The 24,846-nt window shown below is 44.8% G+C and overlaps 1 protein-coding gene across 4 annotated transcripts in view; it reads left to right on the top strand.

Annotated features, from left to right (window-relative positions):
- The window catches only part of dnajc13 (DnaJ heat shock protein family (Hsp40) member C13), a 48,103-nt gene extending 23,570 nt beyond the window's left edge, over positions 1 to 24,533 (top strand). For 2 of the 4 annotated variants that reach the window (XM_076290704.1, XM_076290702.1), the window contains 42 exons: positions 181 to 336; positions 546 to 602; positions 1,001 to 1,122; positions 1,389 to 1,464; positions 1,954 to 2,049; positions 2,172 to 2,312; positions 4,322 to 4,339; positions 4,781 to 4,863; positions 5,040 to 5,193; positions 5,523 to 5,626; positions 6,405 to 6,564; positions 6,719 to 6,781; positions 6,925 to 7,026; positions 7,208 to 7,312; positions 7,421 to 7,623; positions 7,890 to 7,974; positions 8,135 to 8,289; positions 8,660 to 8,705; positions 8,804 to 8,958; positions 9,150 to 9,351; positions 9,704 to 9,819; positions 9,935 to 10,013; positions 13,599 to 13,734; positions 14,074 to 14,258; positions 14,410 to 14,484; positions 14,608 to 14,727; positions 14,986 to 15,396; positions 16,139 to 16,252; positions 16,442 to 16,558; positions 16,960 to 17,137; positions 18,285 to 18,376; positions 18,716 to 18,815; positions 19,109 to 19,183; positions 19,292 to 19,404; positions 19,676 to 19,845; positions 20,068 to 20,110; positions 20,241 to 20,414; positions 20,807 to 20,986; positions 21,213 to 21,353; positions 21,586 to 21,729; positions 21,969 to 22,068; positions 23,189 to 24,533. In XM_076290704.1, coding sequence (XP_076146819.1) covers positions 181 to 336; positions 546 to 602; positions 1,001 to 1,122; positions 1,389 to 1,464; positions 1,954 to 2,049; positions 2,172 to 2,312; positions 4,322 to 4,339; positions 4,781 to 4,863; positions 5,040 to 5,193; positions 5,523 to 5,626; positions 6,405 to 6,564; positions 6,719 to 6,781; positions 6,925 to 7,026; positions 7,208 to 7,312; positions 7,421 to 7,623; positions 7,890 to 7,974; positions 8,135 to 8,289; positions 8,660 to 8,705; positions 8,804 to 8,958; positions 9,150 to 9,351; positions 9,704 to 9,819; positions 9,935 to 10,013; positions 13,599 to 13,734; positions 14,074 to 14,258; positions 14,410 to 14,484; positions 14,608 to 14,727; positions 14,986 to 15,396; positions 16,139 to 16,252; positions 16,442 to 16,558; positions 16,960 to 17,137; positions 18,285 to 18,376; positions 18,716 to 18,815; positions 19,109 to 19,183; positions 19,292 to 19,404; positions 19,676 to 19,845; positions 20,068 to 20,110; positions 20,241 to 20,414; positions 20,807 to 20,986; positions 21,213 to 21,353; positions 21,586 to 21,729; positions 21,969 to 22,068; positions 23,189 to 23,286 — 5,244 coding nt within the window. In that variant the 3' untranslated portion in view covers positions 23,287 to 24,533. The remainder of the gene's footprint in view (positions 1 to 180; positions 337 to 545; positions 603 to 1,000; positions 1,123 to 1,388; positions 1,465 to 1,953; positions 2,050 to 2,171; positions 2,313 to 4,321; positions 4,340 to 4,780; positions 4,864 to 5,039; positions 5,194 to 5,522; positions 5,627 to 6,404; positions 6,565 to 6,718; positions 6,782 to 6,924; positions 7,027 to 7,207; positions 7,313 to 7,420; positions 7,624 to 7,889; positions 7,975 to 8,134; positions 8,290 to 8,659; positions 8,706 to 8,803; positions 8,959 to 9,149; positions 9,352 to 9,703; positions 9,820 to 9,934; positions 10,014 to 13,598; positions 13,735 to 14,073; positions 14,259 to 14,409; positions 14,485 to 14,607; positions 14,728 to 14,985; positions 15,397 to 16,138; positions 16,253 to 16,441; positions 16,559 to 16,959; positions 17,138 to 18,284; positions 18,377 to 18,715; positions 18,816 to 19,108; positions 19,184 to 19,291; positions 19,405 to 19,675; positions 19,846 to 20,067; positions 20,111 to 20,240; positions 20,415 to 20,806; positions 20,987 to 21,212; positions 21,354 to 21,585; positions 21,730 to 21,968; positions 22,069 to 23,188) is intronic. The other 2 variants (XM_076290705.1, XM_076290703.1) reach the window with 1 other exon arrangement.
- Positions 24,534 to 24,846: the final 313 nt, after the last annotated feature.

Below are 24,846 nucleotides of genomic sequence, written 5' to 3'. Positions count from 1 at the left end.
CATTGTAGTTTGCACTGTAGCTGTTCAATGCACATGTTGGCTTGTTTGTTCATTTTCATGACCTGTGGGTTTGTTTTTAAACTTGTTAAACCATGATCTATTAAACAACTTGTTGCACACTTATTTTTGCTATCTCTGTCCATTATTCTCTCTCTCACTCTCTTGCTCTTTCTCTCTCAGGATCAAGGTACAGGTGCTCTGGTCATCAGTTCCCTGCTGGACTTCCTGACCTTTGCCCTGTGTGCGCCGTACAGTGAGACCACCGAGGGTCAGCAGTTTGACATGCTGCTGGAGATGGTGGCCTCGAACGGACGCACCCTCTTCAAACTATTCCAGGTGTGTGTTTGTGTGGGTGTGTTTGTTTGCTGGGGGGGGGGGTTATAGGAGAGTGTGTGTGTGCTTGCTCATATTTTCTCACCTGTTGACCAGGTGGTGACACCTGAGGGGCTGTTCTGAATGAGAACTCGTTCTGTGGCGACCTTCTTGAATGCTATTTGTGGTCAAGTGATGAGTGCATGCAGTGACATCTGTTTGTTTTGCTCCAGCACCCTTCCATGGCTATTGTAAAGGGAGCAGGCCTGGTCATGAAGGCCATTATTGAGGTGAGTCTACACTACACCTCCACGTACAAAACAGGACGTGCTTATTTTATCAGGCCTGCATGGGAGTTTGGGTAAATATGGTAGCTCAGTCCAGGATTTATAGCCTTCTTTGTTGATTTGAAGGTGAATCAAATATTAGGCTAAATCAACTCAAAATAGACTCAAGAAAGACTGCTTGAAGCAGCGTCACAGCCTGTAAGGAATTGTATAAGCTTTGTAATATTGTAGATGGGAATACTCCCAGAGAAGAAAAACTACAGGTACATCCCCACCGTGACTCAGCCGAAAATGGCAAATCCCAGTGTTTCTGTTTGACCTTGTGGGAGAACACTTAGAAGATTCTGGAAGATTTCATGTGGCTGAATGAGTGGGTTAGAAGATGCATGTGTGTGTTGCAGGAAGGAGATAAGGAAATCGCCACTAAGATGCAGGAGCTGGCCCTGAGTGAGGGAGCTCTGCCCCGCCACCTGCACACAGCCATGTTCACCATCAGCTCAGACCAGAGGATGCTCACCAACAGGTACGAGAACACACACACACACACGCATGCACACAGATTGGTGAACCCAGAGAGACATCACTAGTACAGAGTTAAACTGTTTGTTGCACAAATTGTTTTATTTGTCAAAAACATTCATTGTAAAGTTTGAGAGCACGAATTCATGTGGAAAGACTGGGAATGGTTTGTTTAATAAAAATGCATGAACTCAAATGACATGTACCAGAGTTTAATTACACTATTACTTGAGTTTTGCACAGACTCATCGGCATCTTTCTGTAATGCAGGCAATTGAGTCGTCATCTGGTTGGCCTGTGGACAGCGGAAAACCCCACGGCCTTGAACCTCCTGAAGCGAATCCTGGTAAGGCTCCAGAACGGCCTCCTCCCCCCAGTCATTGGCCTGATTGTGCCGCCGGGAGGCTCCTGTCCTCTCCTGTCCTCTCCTGTCCTCTCTCCTCCTCTCTCCTCTCCCGGCCCTGTTGGCTGGCAGTGTGTGGAAGTCTAAATGAGAAGCATGTGTCGTCTGCTGGCTGGCCCGAGGTTGCGGTGGGAGTGCTGCTCTAAGGGCACACTCTGGTTTTCTCCTCCATCTCCGCCAGGCTGCTCTGCCTTGTGTCCATGAGAGAGAGGCAGAGGGCTGGCTAGAGGCAGAGTTAAAGAGCTTGTTACTTTTCCCCAAATAGTCATGTGCCACCTAAGTGGTTGAAGTGTTCTATTCTTTGTTCTCTCTTCTTTAATAATTAAGTTCCTATTCATCTCTCTCTCTCTCTCTCCCTCTCTCTCTCTTGCTCTCTCTCCATCTGTCTCTATCGCTTTCCTCTCCTCCTTAATCTCTCCCTCTGGCGTTTAGCCCACAGGTTTACTGGCCTATTTGGACAGCGCAGACCCCGTCCCAGAGAAGGATGTCGATCGCATGCACATCCGTGATAACGTCAAAATAGCCACGGTAGCCACTTCATTTGACCGAGTGAACTGGGAGTTGCGTTGCTAAAAATATATCAGTAGCTAAACCATGGTCTATGTCTGTCTGAACCTGCACTCTTATGGGTGCCCTCTTGTCATCCACAGGATCAGTACGGGCGCAACAAGGTGCCCGAGTGGCAGCGGATAGCTGGCAAAGCTGCCAAAGAGGTGGAGAAGTTTGCCAAGGAGAAGACCGACATCGTGCTCATGCACTGGCGAGACAAGATGGGCATCGCTCAGAAAGAGGTAAGCATCCCCCTCCCACACCTCCATCTCATCACCTCTCTTCCTCCCTTGCTTTTGTTGCCTGGCAGCCGCAGCAGCAGCCACTCTTGTGGGGCTGTGAGCTTGTGGCATCAGCCTCTTCCTCCGGTGGCTGTGCTCTTGCCCCCTCTGCTGGTGGATGAGGCTACTGCACTGCCCTGTTGCTGAACTGACCAGAGCTTAACTGCTTTGGGGTGATTACTGGACGTTTTACTTTTTCACATGCTGCTTCTCCACTCTCCTTCTGGGTTGCTTTTCATTCAGGAGATGGGGGGTGTCAGTGCTTATTAACAAGCTCCTATGCAGCATGTGTGCTTGCGTACCTATGGTTGTGTGTATGTGACTAAGTGCCTTCCTGAAGGCTGACGCTGGCTCATCTTGGAGGCTCTCCCCGTCTAAAGCCTCCTGGTGCCCTGCTGTTGGGGTGGGGGTCTGGCCTTGACCTGCCTAAATCCTCTTTTCTCCTCTCTTGAGTATTGAGCTGAAATTGTCTGTGGTGGGTCCTGAGTCCAGCGAGTCCCCAAGTATTTATGCATTCATTTGTTCAGCAGATGAATAGCCCAGAAACATGTCAGATGGACACAACTCATACTGAATCACAGTTGTCAGACATGCTGCTCATAGTTGCATTGATGAGGACCGGTTCTCAGAGTGCTGTGTGAGAGGTGCATACAGCATCATGGAGTGATTACAAGTCACTATTGTAATCAGATTGATTCTGCATTGAAGCCTGCAGAGAATAATGAATTTGTAATGTTATCAAAGTGATACCTGATCGAATCTATATTTCTATCTATCTATCTATCTATCTATCTATCTATGCAGAGCTGTAAGTTAACTTTTTTGCTCATAGCACTGGTGCTTCAGATGTTGATAGTTTTGTAGCACAATGCCCAAAATCTCTAGCATTGGTATGTAGTTACAAACACCTCATCTGTAGGCTACACTCTAGAAAACATTTTCAGTAAGGTCATTGGTGCTAAGCTGGTAAATCATTCCTAGCACAAACTTGATATTTTGTAGCATGTGCTACATATATGAAGCACTGTAGCAGTGTCGGTGTGTGTGTGTGTGTGTGTGTGTGTGTGTGTGTGTGAGAGCATGCATTTGCCGTGCTCCCAGACGTGTGTGTATATGTATGAGCATGCCTTTTGCTGTGCTCCCAGACGTCTATGTGTGTGTTCTCACCACCAGACGTCTGCCACAGACCCCCGCTCTGTTACTTGGTGGGGATTAAAGCTAATCTGGCGTGTGCTCAGTTAAGCACATTAATACACTGTCAAGGCAACAGGGAATAAAATGTAATATTGTTACATGGTTTGCCATGCCATAACTGACAATGTGCTTGGATTCACATTCACTACTAAGCACATTTAAACCAATAGCCACGTTGTTAACTGAACTTAGTCAGGGGGAACATATTAGGAATGGGATTACACACATGAAAATGAGACCTAACGGATGCTTGTCTTGTCTTGTGTGCCGGGATGGAGGTCACATTCAGTGTCACACTTTGAAGATTTGGTGTGTGTGTGTGGGAGGGGCCCTGAAACTCGTGTCATCTTCTCATCTCTAATGATCAACAGTACTCGTGATTCTCTTTCTGCCTTTCCCACACTGTCATACTTACCACAGATTCACGCTATTTCACGCTAATGCAGCCACACAAACACCCTGTTTATTCTCGTAATCACTTCAACATTGAGACATTGTACGAGTGCAGTAATTGCGTTAATGAAGGAATGGATATGAAATTTGATTGTGTTTCAAGCTGTGACATTTGAAATTGAGTGCAGTAATAAATCTGACCTGTTTGTGTTTTTGAGCGAGTTTGTCCCCCACCACTCCTGATTCTCCACACTACCCTGTTCAAGATCAGCATGACTGTCTGACCACAGAAGCAATAACCTGTCTGTGTTGTCTTTACCCCCGCCCCCTTCTCCCACCTCCCCCCTTCTCCCATTTGTGCTTTCTGCTGTCAATCAATGCAGCAGGACAGGAATAACCTGGTGAGTAATATGAGAGAAAGTGTCAATCTGACCGGTCGAGATCCCATCACATGCCTGCCCCCCCTCTAAACATTACACTTGTGTAGATGTCATGTAACACATGGGTTTCCATTAGTCTGTGTTTGTGTGTGTGTGTGTGTTTGCCTTTGGCTTGACCATCAAACAAAAACCTCAACAATCTTTTTCATTAAGTATTTCATACTCAATATAAATGTAGTAGTTGTCGTTTGATTATGAATGCATTAACTTGCCCATCGCGTTTGAGAACTTTTTGTATTGGTGTTTGTGGTGTTTTTTTGTGTGTGTACCGTGTGTGTTCATTTGAAAGGTTCGGTCACTCACAATAATTTTATAGTGGAATATGGGTTTTTCACTGGACCAGTTGGGAATGTGAACCTCCAAAGGCCTTTAAATGATGTGAATGTTTGACCTCTCCTGCAGAACCCCAACCAAAAACCAGTCATCCTCAGGAAGAGAAGACAGAGGATCAAGATCGAAGCCAACTGGGAGCTCTTTTACTACAGGTGTGCTTTAGGGAAAATGACAGGAGTATTTACAAAACTAAATCATATTTTCAGCGCTCTTTAATCAAACTGTCTGTATTTTGTGTACATTTCATCTCTCTCTTTCTCTCCCTTCCTCCTTCACATTTGCCATGTCACTCTCTTCTTTCCCTTCTTCCTCCTCCATCCATCTCCAGGTTTCAGAATGACCACGCGCGCTCCAACCTCATCTGGAACCTGAAGACGCGTGAGGAGCTGCGCGATGCCCTGGAGGGCGAGATGCGCTCCTTCGGCGTGGACCGCGAGCTGGGCAACGCCAGCGTCATTTCCTGGAACCATCAGGAGTTCGAGGTCAGTCTGACCAGTGGGTCTGTTCGAGGTCATTGTACCCTGCCGTCTTAGTCAGGCCCACTGGGCTACCTGATGCGTAATGGAAGCTTAGAGTTTAAGGAGAGCTAATGCTTTCGCTTTTATCTGATGCTCTTAAAGGATATCTATAATGATGAGGTCACTGAGCTATTATATTTAGGTAGTGCTGTAATAGAGAGCGGTCATCATTCAAATGAGCTGACCGGTCAGGTGGACCAAGTAACTCATGCAGCATACTATGAATCTTAAAAGCATTTTTGTGTGTGTGTGTGTGTGTGTTTGTCCGTGTGTGTCTGTCTGTGTGTTATCAGGTGAAGTACGAGTGCCTCTCAGATGAGATAAAGATTGGTGATTATTACCTGCGGCTGCTCCTGGAGGAAGATGAGAATGAGGAGTCTGGGGCCATCAAGAGATCGTAAGAACTAGGACTAGTCTTCAGTTCAATCGTCACCAACCGCCTCAAAAGTTGGTTCGATGGTCAATACGCTTGTGATCACTGAATGACATTAACAATTCATGGTCTCTTATGAGTCTCATGCAATCTGAATCGGGCTTTAATCCTGATCAAAGGAAGCCACACAGGTCTATTCAGTCTTAAAGGAGTATTCCAGCCATCTGGGGGCATGATCAGGATTATGCCCCCAGAGTGTAGCACTGTAGCTGCCTGGCTTATCTAGCTGTTGGCTGCAGCAACTTCGTTCCTTTTTTTTCCTGTACCAACGGTACTCGTGACCTCGAGAAACGGAGAGCTATGTGAAAAATGGCAGTAGTTCTCCTTTAAGAGACGATGTATGTTTCAGAACATCAGTGAGTTCTCTTCATAGCTGGTTATTTGAAAGATCACAAGCTTCATTAAATACATGGTCATTTATAGCTCCACACCATTCAAACATTTCCAGATAGCTTGGCGTATTGAGTCGGAGTATCTCCACTAGACTATATTAAGAACTACATGCATAACTTATTATAGTTTAATTAGAAGATAACAAATCATCATTAGAAAGTAATTTGCGCCGTTTCTTCATCATCATATATCAGTGTTAAGGTAATGCAGTGCTATCTCAACGCTTATCCTATTATATTCATACCGCGGCATTGACTCTGTGCTACTGTGCTGATCGATGTCGTTTCTCTTCCTCTTTCTCCGTCAGTCGTTAACTGTTCTCCCTTCTTCCCCTTCTGTCCCTCCTCAGGTACGAGTTCTTTAATGAGCTCTACCACCGTTTCCTGCTCACACCCAAAGTCGCCATGAAGTGCCTGTGTCTGCAGGCTCTGACCATAGTCTACGGCAAATGCTGCGAGGAGATTGGACCGTTCACCGACACCAAATATATTGTGGGCATGCTTGAGCGGGTAAGTACCTCAAAGTGTAACGACGTCATTGGTGTACGTGCTGTGTATTAAAATATCATTCCATCAAGCCATGGTATGAGCATAAGATAAGCATACGAGACTACGCACCCCACACGGCCACACACTGAGCCAAGTCTCTCCTGTGTCCCAACAGTGTACTGATAGACTGGAAAGAGACAGGCTGATCCTGTTCCTCAACAAACTCATACTGAACAAGGTTAGTGATGAACATATGAGCATACGCTCTATTGGGAGCATCAACAAGAGACACACACACACACACACATATACACACAGTCGCACACACATGCACACTTTCCTGCTGTACTCCATCTGATATCTCTTATCCCTCTCTTGTAGAAAAATGTGAAGGAGGTGATGGACTCTAACGGTGTCAGGACCCTGGTGGACTTGCTTACCCTTGCACACCTGCACACTAGCCGAGCCACTGTGCCTCTACAGGTGTGTGTGTGTATACGTGTGTGTGTGTGTGTGTGTGTGTGTACGTCTGTGTGTGTGTGTGTACGTCTGTGTGTAAGAGAGAGAGAGCGCCCATACTGCCTAGAATATTTGCTTGTTGTGAGGGGTGATAAAATAATGAGATGTGTAATATGTGCTTATATGTTTGTGTGTGTTCTATCAGACTAACGTTATTGAAGCTGCTCCTGACATGAAGAGAGAGAGTGAGAAGGAATGGTACTTTGGGAATGCTGACAAAGAAAGAAGAGGACCTTTCAGCTATGAAGAAGTAAGCCACACACACACACACACACACACACACACAGACTGTAGGTCATTCTTGTCTCCCTAAACTTGCAAATTCACAACCTCCTTGTTCCTTCACCTGCCCCATCAGATGCAGGAGTTCTGGACCAACGGCACACTGACGGCCAAGACGCGTTGCTGGGCGCAGGGCATGGACGGTTGGCGCCCCCTTCAGGCCATCCCGCAGCTGAAGTGGTGCCTGCTGGCCTCAGGGCAGGCCGTCATGAACGAGACTGACCTGGCCACGCTAATCCTCAACATGCTCATCACCATGTGCTCCTACTTCCCTAGCAGGTAGAACACACACACACACACACACACACACACACACACACACACACACACACTCTCACACAGACAGGTTACCATTTACGTGGTTCTGCTACTTCATCATCATGAGCAGCTTCATGAATAGAAACACATGATCTAGTGGACTCAGAAACAGCCTTTTAAGCACATCAGTGTTTTTTTTTTTTAATACACTCAGCCAGGCAGTAGGTATGACATGGGATGAGATGTGCTCTAACATTTTATGACTTCTTTCCATCCCCCCCATGTAGAGACCAGGATAATGCCATCATCAGGCCGTTACCCAGAGTCAAGAGGCTGATCACCGACAACACCTGCCTGCCTCATATTGTCCAGGTGAGCTCCACTTTTGCAGATCAGTACAGTCGAACTCCAGGCATTTACAATCAATGGCAAGAATGCACAAGAATTGGATCTCTTTTCAACTGGCCTATGAGCAGTATTGTCGATGCGCATCGTTTTGTAATGTCTGATTCTCACGCTCATCATGTCTCAGCTGCTGCTCACCTTTGACCCCATCCTGGTGGAGAAAGTGGCCAACCTGATGTACCTGGTGATGCAAGACAACCCCAACCTGCAGAGGCTCTACCTCACCGGGGTCTTCTTCTTCATCATGATGTACACGGGCTCCAACGTGCTGCCGGTGGCCAGGTCGGCCTAAACCCTTAAACACACTCACAGAAATACACTCACGTTCACTCATTTTACACGTGCATTCGACTGCAGTTGTTCCACCTAATGTTTATTTTAATGTTTATTTTACATAGTGCTTTTCTCAAACCCAAGGTCGCTTAACATAGTAGAAGGAAAGCATTACAACAGACGGACAAACAATAACAAAACAGTAACAATACAACAAGACAAGCTATGTGTTGGGTGTAGAGAAGAAGTGATCATTAAACAAGAAGGTCTTGAGATGTGCACATTTCCTGCTTTAGCAGAAAGTGTGCAAGTACCCATACACTTTTCAATGAGCCTCATTTGATCTTCTGTCTGTGAACTTCCTGTCCTCCTTCAACAGGTTTTTGAAGTACACCCATCTGAAGCAGGCCTTCAAGTCAGAGGAGGTGAGTCAGTGTCTCGCATCCGTTCTGTCCATAACACCCTCTGTTTGACTTTGATCTTGACCCTGACCGCGGTATTTGACCTTTGACCCCCCTTGCAGGCTAAAGGTCAGGACATAGTGCAGCGCAGTGTGTTGGGCCCAGTGCTGCCTGAGGCTATGGTGTGCTACCTGGAGAACTACGAGCCGGAGCGCTTCTCCGAAATCTTCCTGGGAGAGTTTGACACCCCTGAGGCCATCTGGAGCAGTGAGATGAGGTGTGTGTGTGTGTGTGTGTGTGTGTGTGAAATTATTAATGAGGAGAACATTTCAATGTTTATTGTTCATTATTCGCACCCGATTCTTAACTGTGTGTGTGTTAAATCAGTAATTAGGAGAACATTTTATTGTTTAATGTACATTGTTCACAACTGATTCTCAACTTTGTGTGTGTGTGTGCCCCCTCTAGGCGGATGATGATTGAGAAGATTGCTGCTCACCTGGCTGACTTCAGCCCTCGTCTTCAGAGCAACACGCGAGCGCTCTACCAGTACTGCCCCATCCCTGTGGTCAGCTACCCTCAGCTGGACTACGAGCTCTTCTGCAACATCTACTACCTCAGGCACCTCTGCGACTCCACACGCTTCCCCAACTGGCCCATACGCGACCCTGTACGTAACGTGTGTGTCTGTATGTGTGTGTGTGTGCGCGCGCATGCGCGAGGGAGAGAGTTAAGCTTTACTTTTGTGATTTAATGGGGCAGTTTTGACAAGATCACTGAGTGACTGTGCATGCTCGAGTGAGCTAATTTCTGCGTGTGGGATTTAATTGGAGCTATTCTGACTAGACTACAGATTTTCTCTTTGTTGTCAAGCAGTGATGGATGCACAGCATTATATGCTAACTGTGTGTGTGTGTGTGTGTGTGTGTGTGTGTGTGTGTGTGTGTGTGTGTGTGTGTGTGTGTGTGTGTGTGTGTGTGTGTGTGTGTGTGTGTGTGTGTGTGTGTGTGTGTGTCCAACAGGTGAAGCTGCTGAAGGACACTTTGGAGGCCTGGAAGAAGGAGGTAGAGAAGAAGCCTCCCTCTATGTCTGTGGACGACGCCTACGAGGTGCTTAACCTCCCCAAAGGACAGGGCCAGTGAGTAAACGCACACACACACACACACCTCTTATTGTTCCCGTCACACCCTCTTCTGTAATCTTAATCCTGTTGTAAGCTCCGCAGACTCAGCAGTGTTATGTGTCCCCCTCAGGCACGAAGAGAGTAAAGTGAGGAAGGCCTACTTCCGCCTGGCCCAGAAATACCATCCAGACAAGAACCCAGAGGGCAGGGTGAGTGTGCAGAGCTGCAGATCTGTGTGTGTGTGTGTGTGTGTGTGTGTGTGCTGTTGTATGGATTTGTTTGGTTGAGTTTAGTGTGTGGACTTGCATTCTGCTTCTACTTCTCTTGCACTTGTGTGTGTGTGTGTGTGTGTGTGTGTGTGTGTATATGTGTATATGCAATGCATGTTCAGAAGGTATTATGAGAAATCTGTTTTGTTATTTTGTACGCCAGTGTTTCCCAAAGTCTGGGTCGCAGGAGAATTTATTTGGGTCGCCAGCCCAGCACAATTTATGTTGTGTTATAGGTCTAACTGATACCATTTGTCATTTGATACTAGGAAAGTTAACAGTTTTCTATTACAGGGTACCCGCGGAGTCTTAAAAGTATTAAAAAGTATTAAATTTCATTTTCCTAAATTAAGGCCTTAAAAAGTATTGAATTTCACCTCAAAGTCTGGAATTTTTTCACGGAGGTCTTAATTTTTTTTAAATGATCAGTAGATTTAGTGTAATATCCTCACGTAGCGTAAATCACAAGGATTAAAGTTCTCCGTTGTACGACGGATTTCCGTCAATTTGATTTTAGAAATGTCATATTTGAGATCGATGCAGATCCGGTGAGAAAAAAAAAGGAGGGGGGGGGTCTATCACCTTTTCTTTTCCTTTTTTTAGGGCAACTACAAATATTAGGTCCGATGAATGAATGTGTGTGATGGTAAATGTTTAAAGACCTAATAGTGTTCTTGAGAACTTTCTGTGTCTCAATCAGAGATTGCTCAAGAAGATACGTCAGCCATGAGTTTCGCTTTGTTTATGTTGTAGCTACACGGTTGTCTCATTGGCCTGGGGCGGTTGCTTAAAAAAAAAAGAACACGTCTGGAGGACGGTCTAAAAGTTGGATTACAGTGACACAATCGAGACAGCTGATGAGGTTGCCCAATCCGTTTAACTTTTTTTGATATGCTATTGTGAGCTTTATGTGCGAATTCGGAGGCTGTGTTCTTTCCATGCATCAATGTAGACAATTTCTTACTATCGCGAACTCTTGTCAGGGGAGGTCATTCATTTTGGGTGTCACCTATGACTTGAACAGATAGCCTGCTATGCCACCCGATGTACTATTATTGTTACAGTTTTTAATCAATGCAACTAACATTATGTGTAAAGCGACGCAATATAAACCATAGCCTGTGCCTCCCGTCTGTTATGACATGTACAACAATGTTTTTCCCAATTTCCGACGGAAGGTTTTGACTGAGAGTGTGCAGTTCAGAGCGTGAACAGTTCGCGACATTATTATTTTATGTTAAGTAAGGGGGTCAGTCGTGTTTATGACGTACAGACAGCCTTGTAGCCCATTTTGCTTAGGCCTCACTTTTAATGACAGTAGGTTGTGAGCGTATGTTGACAAAATAACCATGCAATTAAAATAGTCAACTTAAAACTTTGCTATTATTAATGTATAGCACAAAACCATAACCAGTAGGCCTACGAGAACCTCGCATATTAGCGTCATGATTTGTGTACGTTTATCTATGGCTGACCGTTTTTGCGCTAAGTGCGCCCTCTCCAGATTGTGGTTATCAGATGCACAGACCTCCTGCATGAGCACACACAGTATTGCTGCTCATTGGAAAACTGAGTTGTCTGTAAAACTCAAAATTACCATATTTTCATTAAATGCGGATGAGGCAACAAATGGAAATATGAACAGTATCTAGACTGTTCTGATTCATTACTTTGATGAGGAAATGTGAAGTCTTGCAAACTTGATTTTATAGATTTTACTTGGTGTTGAATTGCATATTAAGAAAAAAATCTCCCCTTTAAATACTTTTGGCCTGAAGTAATTAAATAAGAGTTTAAGTTAAAGCCTTGCTACAATATTGCTGCAGTAGAAAAGAACAGCAATGGCTAATCAGCAATGGTCAGGGATGGTATTGAAATATTGTTTTGTTCATCAGGAAAACTCAATCTCAATCAAGAACACTCTCAATTCGCCTTATTCACATGGCGGCCAATGGCGGCTAAAACGAGGCTACAGGGTACACAAACCATAGGATTGTTATGTTCTATGCCTTCACCTGTAGGTGGCATTAATTATATAGTAACTTAAGAGTACCCTGTAGCCTCGTTTTGGTGTTTATTTGGTGCTTTACTTTGCTGTTTGCATCTTTTTGTACATTAAAAACCAATTGGTCGCGACCGCAAAAGGGGTGCTATCTCTATAGGTAGATATGAACAACGTATGACTTATGGCCTGAAAAAAGTTTTTTTTTTTCACTTTAATCCCTGAAATAAACTAGGTTCTATTCTGTGTAAATTTGTCCATGAAGCAGGACATTCAGTCACGTTACTACCACGACAAATCTTTGCGTTGCCACTGCACTGCTGTCATGTTCATCTTGGCATGTTAAAACACTTGTAAATAGTAATTATTTGAGGTTTAATCTTACCTTTAATATTATTTATTCTATCCGAATGGGTGCGATGTAGGTATTAAATTTCATCTGAAGTGGTATTAAAAAGGTCTTAAAAAGTCTTAAATTTAGGTCTGACAATTCTGGGGGTACCCTGTATTAGGATGTAGTTTGTTAACTACCACAGTTACGGTTTTGTCATAAAAGCTCATGAAACTGGCGCATGAAACTGGGGGACGAACGCATCGCAGAGGGGGAGCCAGAGCATGGATATCTACCTCTCAAAATGAAACCGTTCTGTGGGGCGCCTGCCATGACCTGTACCTCGCAGTTGCAAACTGCAAGGGACATGAATCCGCCTATTTGCACGAACATTAACAGATACCAGTTCCTCAACTTTACCGATTAAAATCTAGTGACCGTGCTGTCAACTAAAGCAGACATCCATAGACCGGATAAGGATTTTCAATTTGCATGTAGATAGTTTCGATTGTAGATGCAATCTTTAAAGTTAATAGCAACCTCCTCACATTCTTATTTCTGATTTAAAATGCACAACAGTGCATTATATTAGGCTACAATTTAAAGACATTTTAAACACTATTTCTCTCGTTTTCTACCTCGCAAACTCCAAAGTAAAGGCACATTCTTCTGGCTATTGCCCAAAAGCCTCTTGTTCTGATATAACGACTATATAATATAATACAACAATACAATATAACGACTTGAGTTATTTGCTGTTTACATCGGAATTGACGTCCACAGTGTTATGGACCCATTTGTCTGCAACGCAACGTAGCCTACAACTTTTTTTTTTAGAAATACAGGAACAGCTTTACTATGCTGACGGATGCGCATTAAAACGTATCTTTTCAGTAGTCATTTCCAACTTTTCACGCTGATGGTGCTCAAAATGCAACACTACCGTGTTCAAAGCAGGATCTATCTATCTAGATCCTATAGCAATGTATGGTTGGGGGAGGAATAGAAAAGTTGGAGAACCTGTGGCCTAAAACAATATTGGTGATTGCAGGGTAGATTTGAAGTGAAATGGGTCGCGATGGTCTGTCATTTTTAAAAAGTGGGTCGCCAGAAAAAAAGTTTGGGAAACACTGTTGTACGCCATCATGTCAAAGGGGAACTAACTTCTCTCATGGACTGCTGCTATTCTCAGGACATCTTTGAGAAAGTGAACAAGGCCTATGAGTTCCTCTGTTCCAAGTCGGCGCGCATCGTTGATGGGCCTGACCCGGAGAACATCATTCTCATCCTCAAAGCCCAAAGCATCCTCTTCAACAGACATCGCCAAGGTCTGACACCACCCTTCTGCCATCTCCTTCATAGTCACTTTGGATGCTCTTGGCTCCTGACTATCTGTGGTGTTTTTTTTTTAAATGGAGGCATTTCATATATGTGATATCAAAACTGTTGCTCATCACACCTCATGGAAAACACTTAACCACATAATTAGAGGTTGTTGTGGCTAAGTTAGTATTAGTAATGATTTGATTGTAACTTGTTTGATCAATCAGCTGCAGCAGTTGTGATTGACTGCAATAGTAATAGTAGTAATAGTTAGTTAAGTTAGCTTGTTTTAGTTATGTTAGTGATGATTTACTCAGTGAGTCTATTTGTGTGTGTTCTATTAGAACTGGAGCCCTACAAGTATGCCGGCTACCCCATGCTGATCAAGACCATCACCATGGAGACGGGTGACCAGCAGCTGTTTTCCAAGACTTCGCCCTTATTGCCGGCGGCAGCAGAGCTGGCCTTCCACACGGTCAACTGCTCCGCCCTCAACGCTGAGGAACTGCGCCGGGAGAATGGCATTGAGGTAGAGTCGTCAATAGTGAAACATTGTTTACCTTCTGAATATTTCATGAGCACTTCAGTATTGAGCGTTGTTGGACATGTCAATTGGGAAATCCACTAACTGCCACTACCCATAATGCACCTGAATGCCTCTTCCTTTCTTCCCTGGGCAGATTTTGCTGGAGGCGCTGTCTCGTTGTGTTGCCGTATTGACCGCCTCCAGCAAGCCTGATGACATGGCTGTCCAGGTACCGTAAAACTCACTAGCTATAGCGTCCCACATTGGATCAGTAATGCCCTTATCATCAGTGTTCTGAACAGCCTATAGCGGATCTCGAGTCAGTACTACAAATTGTGTGTGTGTTTGCCAGGTGTGCGGGCACATCTGTAAGTGCTACAGTGTGGCGGCTCAGTTTGAGGAGTGCAGGGAGAAGATCATTGAGCTGCCCAATATCATTAGGGACGTCTGTCATGTGTTGTTCTACGGCAAGGTAACGCTAAAAACAACTTTGGTACTGATAAAATGTTTTTTAGGTCATAGTTTTGCTTTTAGGTCATAGTTTTCAAATAATCGTAATCTTTGTAATTAGTTCTCTGCTCACCCCCCTCTCTCTCTCTCTCTCTCTCTCTCTCTCTCTCTCTCTCTCTCTCTCTCTCTCTCTCTCTCTCTCTCTCTCTCTCTCTCATTCTTTCTCTCTCTCTCATTCTTTCTTGTTTCTGTCTTTTTTCTGTTTTTTCTGTCTCCTCAGGGCCTGCCTCGCCTGGCCTCCCTGGCGGTGCAGTGCGTCAGCTCCTTCGCCGTGGACTTCTTCCTGCAGACGCACTTGTACCACGCCGGCGTGCTGTGGCACCTGGTGCCGCCGCTCTTCAACTACGACTACACGCTGGAGGAGAGCGGCGTGCAGGCCAACCAGGACACCAACCAGCAGGAGGTGGCCAACAGCCTGGCCAAGCTCAGCCTGGTGTCGCTGGCCCGCCTGGGCGGCTACGGCAGCATGGCGGCCATCACCGACGGCACGGGCGACCACGAAGAGGGGCAGCCCAACGGCCTGGACGGCCCGGGGGGGACGCCGCCGGAGAACCCTACCGTCCGCAAGAGCCTGGCGGCCATGCTGACGCCCTACATCTCCCGCAAGCTGGCCACTGGAGCACCTGCGGAGGTGGGTGGAGAGCGACGCTCGGATGTTCAGTGTCTGCAGACACACCTGGGCTTGCGGTCTGGTTGGATTGTGTGGCCATTTTGGGTCATTCATGTCTTATGAAGAATGGGCTTCAGGACTTGTAGTTTGTAGTCAAGTGAAATTAAAAGCAGATTACGCCCTGTTCTGTATAACAAATTGCATCACGATTCGTTTTTTTATCTCAACAAGTTGTAATCTTCACACATTTGATGTTTTGCTGATCCACGGTGTATACATTTACAATATTGCAGGGTTCCACGGGTCTGGGAATTTCTGGAATATCATGGAATTTTAGAAAGTCTATTCCAGACATGGAAAGTCAGGGAATTTTATCATTTTTGGGGCAAAGTCATGGAATATCAGGGAATTTTGTTGTAGCAGTATCATTTTCATACAAATATATTTCTACACAGAATTTGTGTATATCTGCTTATTAGCTTTACTGCTTGCTTGAGTAGCCAAACTGTGTTTATTCAATGCCCATTTATTCATCTCCCGCTCTAAAAAAAGTAAAAGATTCTTGACTGCTACGCGGGTGTTCTGAAATCATTGGTCGGTATATTGTACCATTCATTATATAGTAAGTCATAGAAATGTAGGTTTTTTGTCAGGGAAAGTCTGGGAAAAATCATGGAATTTTACATTTGACTTAGAGTGGGAACCCTGTTATTGATGTTTAAGGACTGTATCTCTGACTGATACCTCTCATGGCTGTGTTTAGGTTCTGAAGCTGCTCAACAGTAACTCGGAGAACCCATACCTGATCTGGAACAACGGAACCCGTGCAGAGCTGCTAGAGTTCCTGGAGGAGCAGCAGGAGGGCAACATCAAGAGGGTGAGAGACAGAGAACCCACCTGTCACCCCACCCGTCATTTACCTGTCTGCCTATCGACACTGTCAGTGTACATACAGATGCTCATGTAAAGACCAAACACCTATGAGGGTGTAAAGGTCAACAGGTGAACAGTCACTCTACTGTTCCATCCAGAGCATGATTCATCGTGTTTGTTTTTGCTCCTGCAGGGCGAGTGTGATAAGAACTTTGGTGCTGAGTTTGTGTTCAGTGATCATGGCAAAGAGCTGATCGTTGGAGAAATCTTTGTTCGTGTTTACAACGAGCAGCCGGCCTTCCCTCTGGAGGTGAGGATTGCACAGTGTGTGGTACTGTCCCACTGCTTCAGCATCTAAAAGTTTTTAAGTGCCAGTATAGGCCATTATTATCTTATCTTTTCATCTGTGTATCTTGGACTAATGTAAACTATTTCAAGTTAATGCATTTGTCGGAAGCCTAATTGAATTGCAGGAAATTTAGTTTGCTATAGTTGCATCTTTAGATTGACTTTCCACTCTCCACCCATTACTTAATGGAATAGCTGATTCAGAATGCTAATGAATTTGATACACATTAGTAATAAAACTTGTACATCATAAAATGAATTATTAAGTTACAAAGGATTGGTATGAATTATTGATTGATGGTCGTTTACTCCATTGACCTGATGTGACCGGGGGCCTGCCCTGTATCGCTCTCCCCGTCCCAGTACCCCAAGGCGTTTGCGGCCAGCCTGCTGGACTACGTGGGCTCCCAGGCCCAGTACCTGCACACGCTGCTGGCCATGACCCAGACCAGCAAGGTGGAGTCGCAGCAGCACGCCCAGAGGCTGCGCTGGGCTGAGATGGCCCTGGAGGCCCTCCGGAACGTCATCAAGAACAACCCTGGTCAGTCTCGCCATCATCACCAGTAGCACTGAATGGGATCAGTGGATCATAGCCATCATGTTTAATGGGCTGTATAACCAATCAATGGGAGCTGTTGTGTTATCTGACAAAAGAGGAGTCTCTTGAGAGTTGAGAGTATATTTATGAAATGCTCTAAGAAAGATGAAGGACAAAGCCTTAATCTTGAATGAAGAAGTAGCATTGAATGGGATCAGTGGATCATAGCCATCATGTTTAACTCATTTAGTGCCAAAAACGTAATATTACGTTTTTCCTTCCCATGCGTTGAGTGCCAAAAACTTAATATTACGTTTTTAGCTTCTTTTTTTTTAAATTACGAAACTAAACACTCTAACACACCTTATATGTGATTTTGGGAACTCTGTGATGAATGGAAATTAAATATATGACTATCAAAAACTCATGAAAATGCACAATCTGGACATTTTATCATAACTCTGTTGCCGCTTTGGGTCGAATCAGTGACTCATGCACGTCATGTCAAAACCAGGCCATTTTCGTGGGTCTATCACTAGGTGGCAGTCTCGCCAGGTCTCGCTGATCACTTCCCGGAAAGTTTACCAAAGTTTGCAGGCAACACTTCATATTTCATGAAAGACGTTATATCTCCATTTCTAGAAAAAAACAGCGATTTTGATGAAAACTAGCCACTGTTTAGCTTGGGGATTTCTTAGGAACAGAGGCGTGTAGAAATACACGGTTTGCACCCACTGAGAGCTTAAAGTCTCACCTTTTAAACGAGCCATTGTATGTGTTCATAGCTATAACACAGAATATGCTGTGGCTGTACAAAAATCATCAACAATGGTCTAGATTGCTGGCACTCTAGGACAAAGCTTCTGAAAACAGCTTGGCATTCAATTAGTTAATGGGCTGTATAACCAATCAATAGGAGCTGTTGTGTTATCTGACAAAAGAGGAGTCTCTTGAGAGTTGAAAGTATATTTATGAAATGCTCTAAGAAAGATGAAGGACAAAGCCTTAATCTTGAATGAAGAAGTTGCTCTGCACTCTAGAGTATCTATCAAATAGTTGCACAGCATCCAGGAATAGTCGTGATGACTGCTAGAGGACAATCAGTTTGTAATAATCTCGTGACCTTGTGTCTGCCCTTCCCCACCCCTAGGCTCAGAGACGGAGTGCATTGGTCACTTCAAGCTGCTCTTCTCCCTGCTGCGGGTGCACGGGGCAGGCAAGGTGCAGCAGCTGGCCCTGGAGGTAGGCATCTCACTGTCCATCACCTCCCATCAGGCCTTCCCAGTCAATATATATATACATATATACACAATGTGCTTAGTACATATATTCCATATGTGTATTAAATAAGTCAGTTATATTTTTATACTAAATAACATAGTGCCCTTGTATTCCTTATTCATATTCTTCAGTCTGTTTGGTAGGATTGAGTAAGCCTACTGAATCTTGTGCGTAAAGAGAAACCTATGAACAAACAGTGTTTGCACACAGTACACATACAGTGTTTGTAACCTTTTGACTGCTGGTAGTGCTATTAAATGTAGTTAAATAACAGTGTTCTGATTGTTTTCACTACCAAAGGTTATCAACACCGTGACTTCCAATCAGGACTGCGTCAGCAACATTGCAGAGTCGTTGGTTCTGTCCAACCTGCTTGTGCTGCTGCACTCCCTGCCCTCCAGTAAGATTCCATTCTGCTTTTAGCATGCTGAGTGCTAGTAGTGCTGTTGGATTGATTGAAACTAGGACACATTTGTTGTCTTTAGCATTAACATCAAAATGGGATGTGTCCCCAGTGTAATTTCATTTCTCTCTCTCTCTCTCTCTCTCTCTCTCTCTCTCTCTCTCTCTCTCTCTCTCTCTCTCTCTCTCTCTCTCTCTCTCTCTCTCTCTCTCTCTCTCTCTCTCTCTCTCTCTCTCTCTCTCTCTCTCTCAACATAAGTGTTCATTACTCTGTTTCCTTTTGTTTACTAGGCAGACAGCTTGTTTTGGAAACCCTGTACGCACTCACCTCCAACACTAAGATTGTCAAAGAGGCCATGGGCAAGGGTGAGCACACTTTCCTTTCTCTTCTCAGTTCCTCTCACAAAAGGCTCTTCCTATCTTTATGTATTCACACACTGTGCTTTTAACACTTTCCCTCTCGTCCCTCCTCAGGTGCACTCATCTACCTGCTGGACCTCTTCTGTAACTCCACTCACCCGCAGGTGCGCTCGCAGACCGCCGAGCTCTTCTCCAAGATGACCTCAGACAAGCTTGTGGGACCAAAGGTCAGTTAATAGGATCGGAACAAAGGTAATGGTGTTGTTGAGGGTCCTTTTGGGACTGTTTATCCAGCGCTGTTTCTGAAAGATTTAAATATTGTGAGATCCAAAGGACACACAATAGACATCAAACGCCTGTGTTCTCTAGTACCGCAATCGTGTTGTAGCGTTAGTAAGACTTTTTTTATTGGAAGCTTTAATTCTTCACTTCCTATACTACTTTTTTCACATAGTTCCTTCATTTCTTCTTTTCTCCCTGTCTCGTGTTTTGTCTCAGGTGCGTCTGACTCTGATGCGTTTCCTGCCGGGCGTGTTCATGGACGCGATGCGGGACAACGCGGAGGCAGCCGTGCACATCTTCGAGGGGACGCACGAGAACCCCGAGCTCATCTGGAATGACGGCTCACGCGAGACCGTCTCCACCACTGTCAGAGAGATGATGCTGGAGTAAGGACCACATGCACACACACCCCCCTAGCCAACACTCCTTGAAGCCATTTATAATCATCTACTGTATAGCTGGATACTTCCGAGCACACACACACACACACACACACACATTCAGATATGTACAATCGTAGGCAAAAGCATAATGCTTTTTTTATATATTTAAAATCGTTATGATTTATTTGTGATAAAGCATCCCCTCTTTCTCTGATTTCTTCTCAGGCACTTTAAACAGCAGAAAGATAACCCAGATGTCAACTGGAGGGTATGTTTGCTTTTCATTTATTGGCTGTTGGGAAAACATGACTGTAATTGCCCTACATAACAGTGTAAGAGAAGTATTGTGGTGTTAATGGTGTGTGTGTGTGTGTGTGTGTGTGTGTGTGTGTGAATAGCTGCCGGAGGACTTCACGGTCCCTTACGCAGCGGGGCAGGGGGAGCTGGAGGTGGGAGGAGTCTACCTCAGAATCTTCATCGCTCAGCCGGGCTGGGTGCTGCGCAAGCCTCGAGACTTCCTGGTATCCCTACTGGAGACCCTCACCACACTGCTGGAGAAGAACAACCCCAACGTGAGGGGACACACACACACACACGTTCACATAAACATGCACACATACACAGACTTATGTCGAAACACAAGTGCTTGTGAACTCACACATGCACACAACCAGAGACAGATCATTAGTCTACCATGAAGGACGCTAGGAAGCTTACGAAATTCTCTTTTTTCTAAGTACTTACTTGTAATGTTGCTTACGTATATAATTATGTATAAGTATATATACTCTTTTGATCCCGTGAGGGAAATTTGGTCTCTGGCATTTATCCCAATCCGTGAATTAGTGAAACAAACAGCATTGCCTGAGTACAAATGAGTGTAGAGAAGCCATACAGCATTGCTGCTGCCAGACTCATCACAGCATTGCTGCTTTCGTCATCTAATTTGCTTTGATTTCCCTAGGGCGAGGCCTTGGAGACGGTCACCACGGCAGCAGTGTGTTTATTCAGCACGCAGACGCAGCTGGCTGATCAGGTGCCTCCTCTGGGTCACCTGCCGCGGATCTTAGCCGCACTCAACCACAAGAACAATGCCGTTCCCAAGAGCTCTATTCGCCTCATACACGTGCTGTCTGACAATGAGGTATTTACACACACACACACACACACACACCTAGACATACTTAGCATCTCTCACGCACACACACATCGTCACAATGAGCAGTCATGCCGTAAACCACAGTGTGGATTATATGTAACATTTATTAAATGACAATGGCATGTTGTTTCTTCTAGTGTGTGTACTGTATGTTCTTATCTGTGTGCGTGTGTGTGTGTGTGTGTGTGTGTGTGTGTGTTCTCCACTGTAGTTGTGTGTGCGCTCCATGTCAGCTCTGGAGACGATTGGTCCTCTGATGAGTGGGATGAAGGTGCGGGCCGACATGGCTGGTCTGGCCTGTGAAGCCCTCAACCGCATGTTCCAGAAAGAGCAGACTGAGCTTGTGGCTCAGGTAAGACACAGACACGTATGAGTATTCCAGTACAGTCTAACACAGCTAACAGACAACAGCTGGACCGACACATGCAAACTTGACAATCACACGCAAGCATACACTCCTGAACAGATGGCTGATACAAGATCTAGTTTGCATTAGATATGAAAACCTAACTCTTTGTGTGTGTGTCTTTGTGTGTGTGTCTGTGTGTGTGTGTGTGTGTGTGTGTGTGTGTGTGTGTGTACAGGCCTTACGGGTGGAGCTGGTGCCCTACCTGTTGCGTCTGCTGGAGGGGATCGGGCTGGAGACGCTGGACAACCCCTCAGCCATTAAAGCCCAAATCGTCAAAGCCCTCAAGTCCATGACCAGGAGCCTCCAATATGGAGACCAGGTACTAACCCAACACACACGCACACACACACTCTTACAGGATACTAAAGCCCTCCAGCCTAGACACTTGGGAGGCAAGAGCACACACACACACACACACACACACACACACATATATACACACACACACAGACACCCCATTTCCAGGGATGCCAGAAAGCCATTTATACGGCATGATGATTATGGTATGTGGTAACATGTATGCAATTACAATATTACTAATAGGGCCATGTTTTGCAGGTGAATGATATCCTTTCTCGTTCCACTGTGTGGAGTGCCTTCAAAGACCAGAAACATGACCTCTTCATCTCAGAATCGCAGGCTGCTGGATACCTGACAGGTAGAGATGCTCGCAAACGCACACACTCCTCACTCACACACGCTCAAACGGACACACACAAGCATGTGATTCCCCTTTAACATTTGTGATTCTTCTGCTTAGCTTTAATGCTGCTTGGCATTGATTGCTTGAACCTGCTTGTGCTAAAGTAGAAAGTCCTTTCCATTTCCTTGTCTCTTATACTCTTCTCTTGTCTTCTTCTCAAACTCCTGTGCTTTACTTTGTCTCTCCTCATCTTTCCTCCTTCGTTTCCTTCTCTTCCTCCTCTCCTCTCCTCTCCACTCCACTCCTCTCCTCTCCTCGTCCTCTCTTGGGCATCTTTTCCTCCTCAGGTGTGTCCACTCCCTCTCTCCTGGCCTCCAGCAGTCCCTTGCGGAGTGGGCTGTAGTGGGGTATGCTGGGCTCTTGTTGCCCTCTTCTGTCTTACTTTACCACAGGTACACTTCAGCCTTACCCCACCCTCCCCACCTCTCTTCTAGCTCCCACCTTTTCTCACTCATTTGTCATGTTCCGTGTTTCCCATTTCCCATGTTCCACTGCTGTGCTGCACGTCTACTCCACTCATTCGTTTTCACAAGCGTCCAACAGAAGACAGATCCTCATCACAATTCCTCAAAGCCTTTCCAATTCATCCATGGCCATTCTTTCTTGTTTGTAAATAATTGTGTGTGTAAAACACTGCATCCTCCATTGTTTCAGCATCAGATTTTGCCATTAAACTGATTTTTAGCTGACTTGTTTACCTATTCAGAATGTAAATCTGACATGAAAAATGTGTGCTCACTGTGACTCTCCAAACATCACGCGACCGAAGGCAAGCCGTACTTGTGACCAGTGGTGTATTCTAGTTCAAAAATAGTCTTTTGAAAACAGTTTGTCACTCACAAACTGATGAGGCTGATGAGTTCTTCACAAACATACATGGATACTGAACAAAGGGTTAGAAGCTACCATTGAAACTTAACAACGTGGAATGTTTATGCTAATGTGTTCCTATTTAACCATCCGTATTCACCTTGAATATTCACTTCTGTTGAAAGAATATGAATGCACCTCTGAGCACAGTAAAATGTGTGTGATCTTGTGTGCTGATTGTCCATTTGATGGGTTCTGTTCACAGGTCCAGGAGTGGCAGGCTACCTGACTGCAGGTACTGGAGCCACTGTGATGCCTAATGTCCCTCCCCCGGTGGACAATGATGTTGGAGACCTGGGTTGAGCACACGCCTAGTCCCCCTCTGCTCCCACCCCGACTGTAACCTGCAAAGACGGACACTTTGCCGTCCACCTGCCGCCCTGTCCACCCTCCCAAAGTGACACTTAAAAGACAGGCTCAGTCGTCAGCCCTCGAGTAAACAATAGGAAGGAGGAAGAGAGGGGAGATATGGAAATCCATTAAAAACAATACAAATCTGAAAAGGCAGGCAACGGAGAGGGGGCTGTTGATGCGCACCTCACCAAATGTCCTCAAAATGTCCACCACATCTTCACAAAATGTCTGCCACCAGACACCGCACTGGTCGTCTTCAGTGATTACTTAACTCTCTTTTAACTTTGTCTTGTCAGCTTCCTTGTGTTTTTGTTTGTTTGTTTTATGATTTACTTGAGCTCTTGATGTTGTTTTCTCTCTCACCCTTAAAGGAAGGAAAATAGTTTACTTTTGTATGAGTATATTTTTTACAATTGATTTTTGGTTTCTGTGTGTGGAAAACAAAGACCATGAAAAGACTGAGGAATCATTATCATGTCTGCGTCTCCACTCGTCTGCCCTCTCCTCTATCTCCAAGAGGACAGCCTCCCTTCTTACCCACATGACCACTGGACAAGCGCCAAACATCTCATCCCCGAGGCTTTTCCACCGAGCTCTCCCTCATCTACGGACCTGTCCGATGATTATCGCTTTTCATGATTTTTTTTTTTTTTTTTGAAGACCTTGTTTTATAGTGTTGTACAAATGTGGTTTAAAGAAAGCTGGGAAGAACAAAAAAAGGAGCTTGCAGGATAACCAAGTGATGCGTCATCATGAACCCAACCCCCCCCCAGATGACACGGCGTTCCCTCGGACATCTGCTCTAAAAGCAGGCGGAACGTAGACACCAATCTCTTTATCTCAATCTCACCTGATTCGAATTGTGAACTTGTCCCAATCACTTAACCCCCTTCTTCCTTCACAATGAAAAGCTTTTCATGAAAATCTTTTTTTCTATGCTCTTTCTTCTCTCCAGGACGCAAAAAGCACTAGAATATTTATGCCCCCTTGTGGACCTCTTACGGACGAGTGAATGACTGATGAAGGATCTCTTAATGACTAGTGCAATTTGTGAGATGTTCTATGTAATATGCCGTATATAAACTTTCTATATTGAATGTACATTAAAAAGAAAAAATAAATCTGTCACACTTGTACATAAAATTTTAAAAATAAAAGGGAACTCACAATGTGTTTTTTCCCCTTTTCATTTGAAATCTACATTGTGTGTATGTTATCATATGTTGATTATGATTATTTGCTGAAACTGAGTAAAATAAGGCTGGCATATTTGAATTGCTTATATTAGGCAGCTCAAATTATTTCAGTGGCACTTCCACTTCAGTTACAATGTCCCTTTGAATCGCAGTTTCCTGGTTGGCACTTTCAAGTCTGGCTTTGCATTGTAGCCTCTCCAGTTAATATTGCCAAGTAGCTGTAATGTATCCAAAGAATCGTTTTGATTTTTGGAAACGTTACTCCAGTAGTGTTGAAAAAAAGATTGCCATTCAAATAAATGTGTTGTTCCTG

The sequence above is a fragment of the Alosa pseudoharengus genome, unplaced genomic scaffold, assembly GCF_046254945.1.
Source record: "Alosa pseudoharengus isolate Yale_2024_CS ecotype anadromous, Long Island Sound unplaced genomic scaffold, YU_APseudo_1.1 YU_APseudo_1.1_scf_18, whole genome shotgun sequence".
NCBI classification, from domain to species: Eukaryota; Metazoa; Chordata; class Actinopteri; order Clupeiformes; family Clupeidae; genus Alosa; species Alosa pseudoharengus.
The sequence above is the reverse complement of the archived record's forward strand: the minus strand, read 5'-3'. Positions and strand labels throughout refer to the sequence as shown.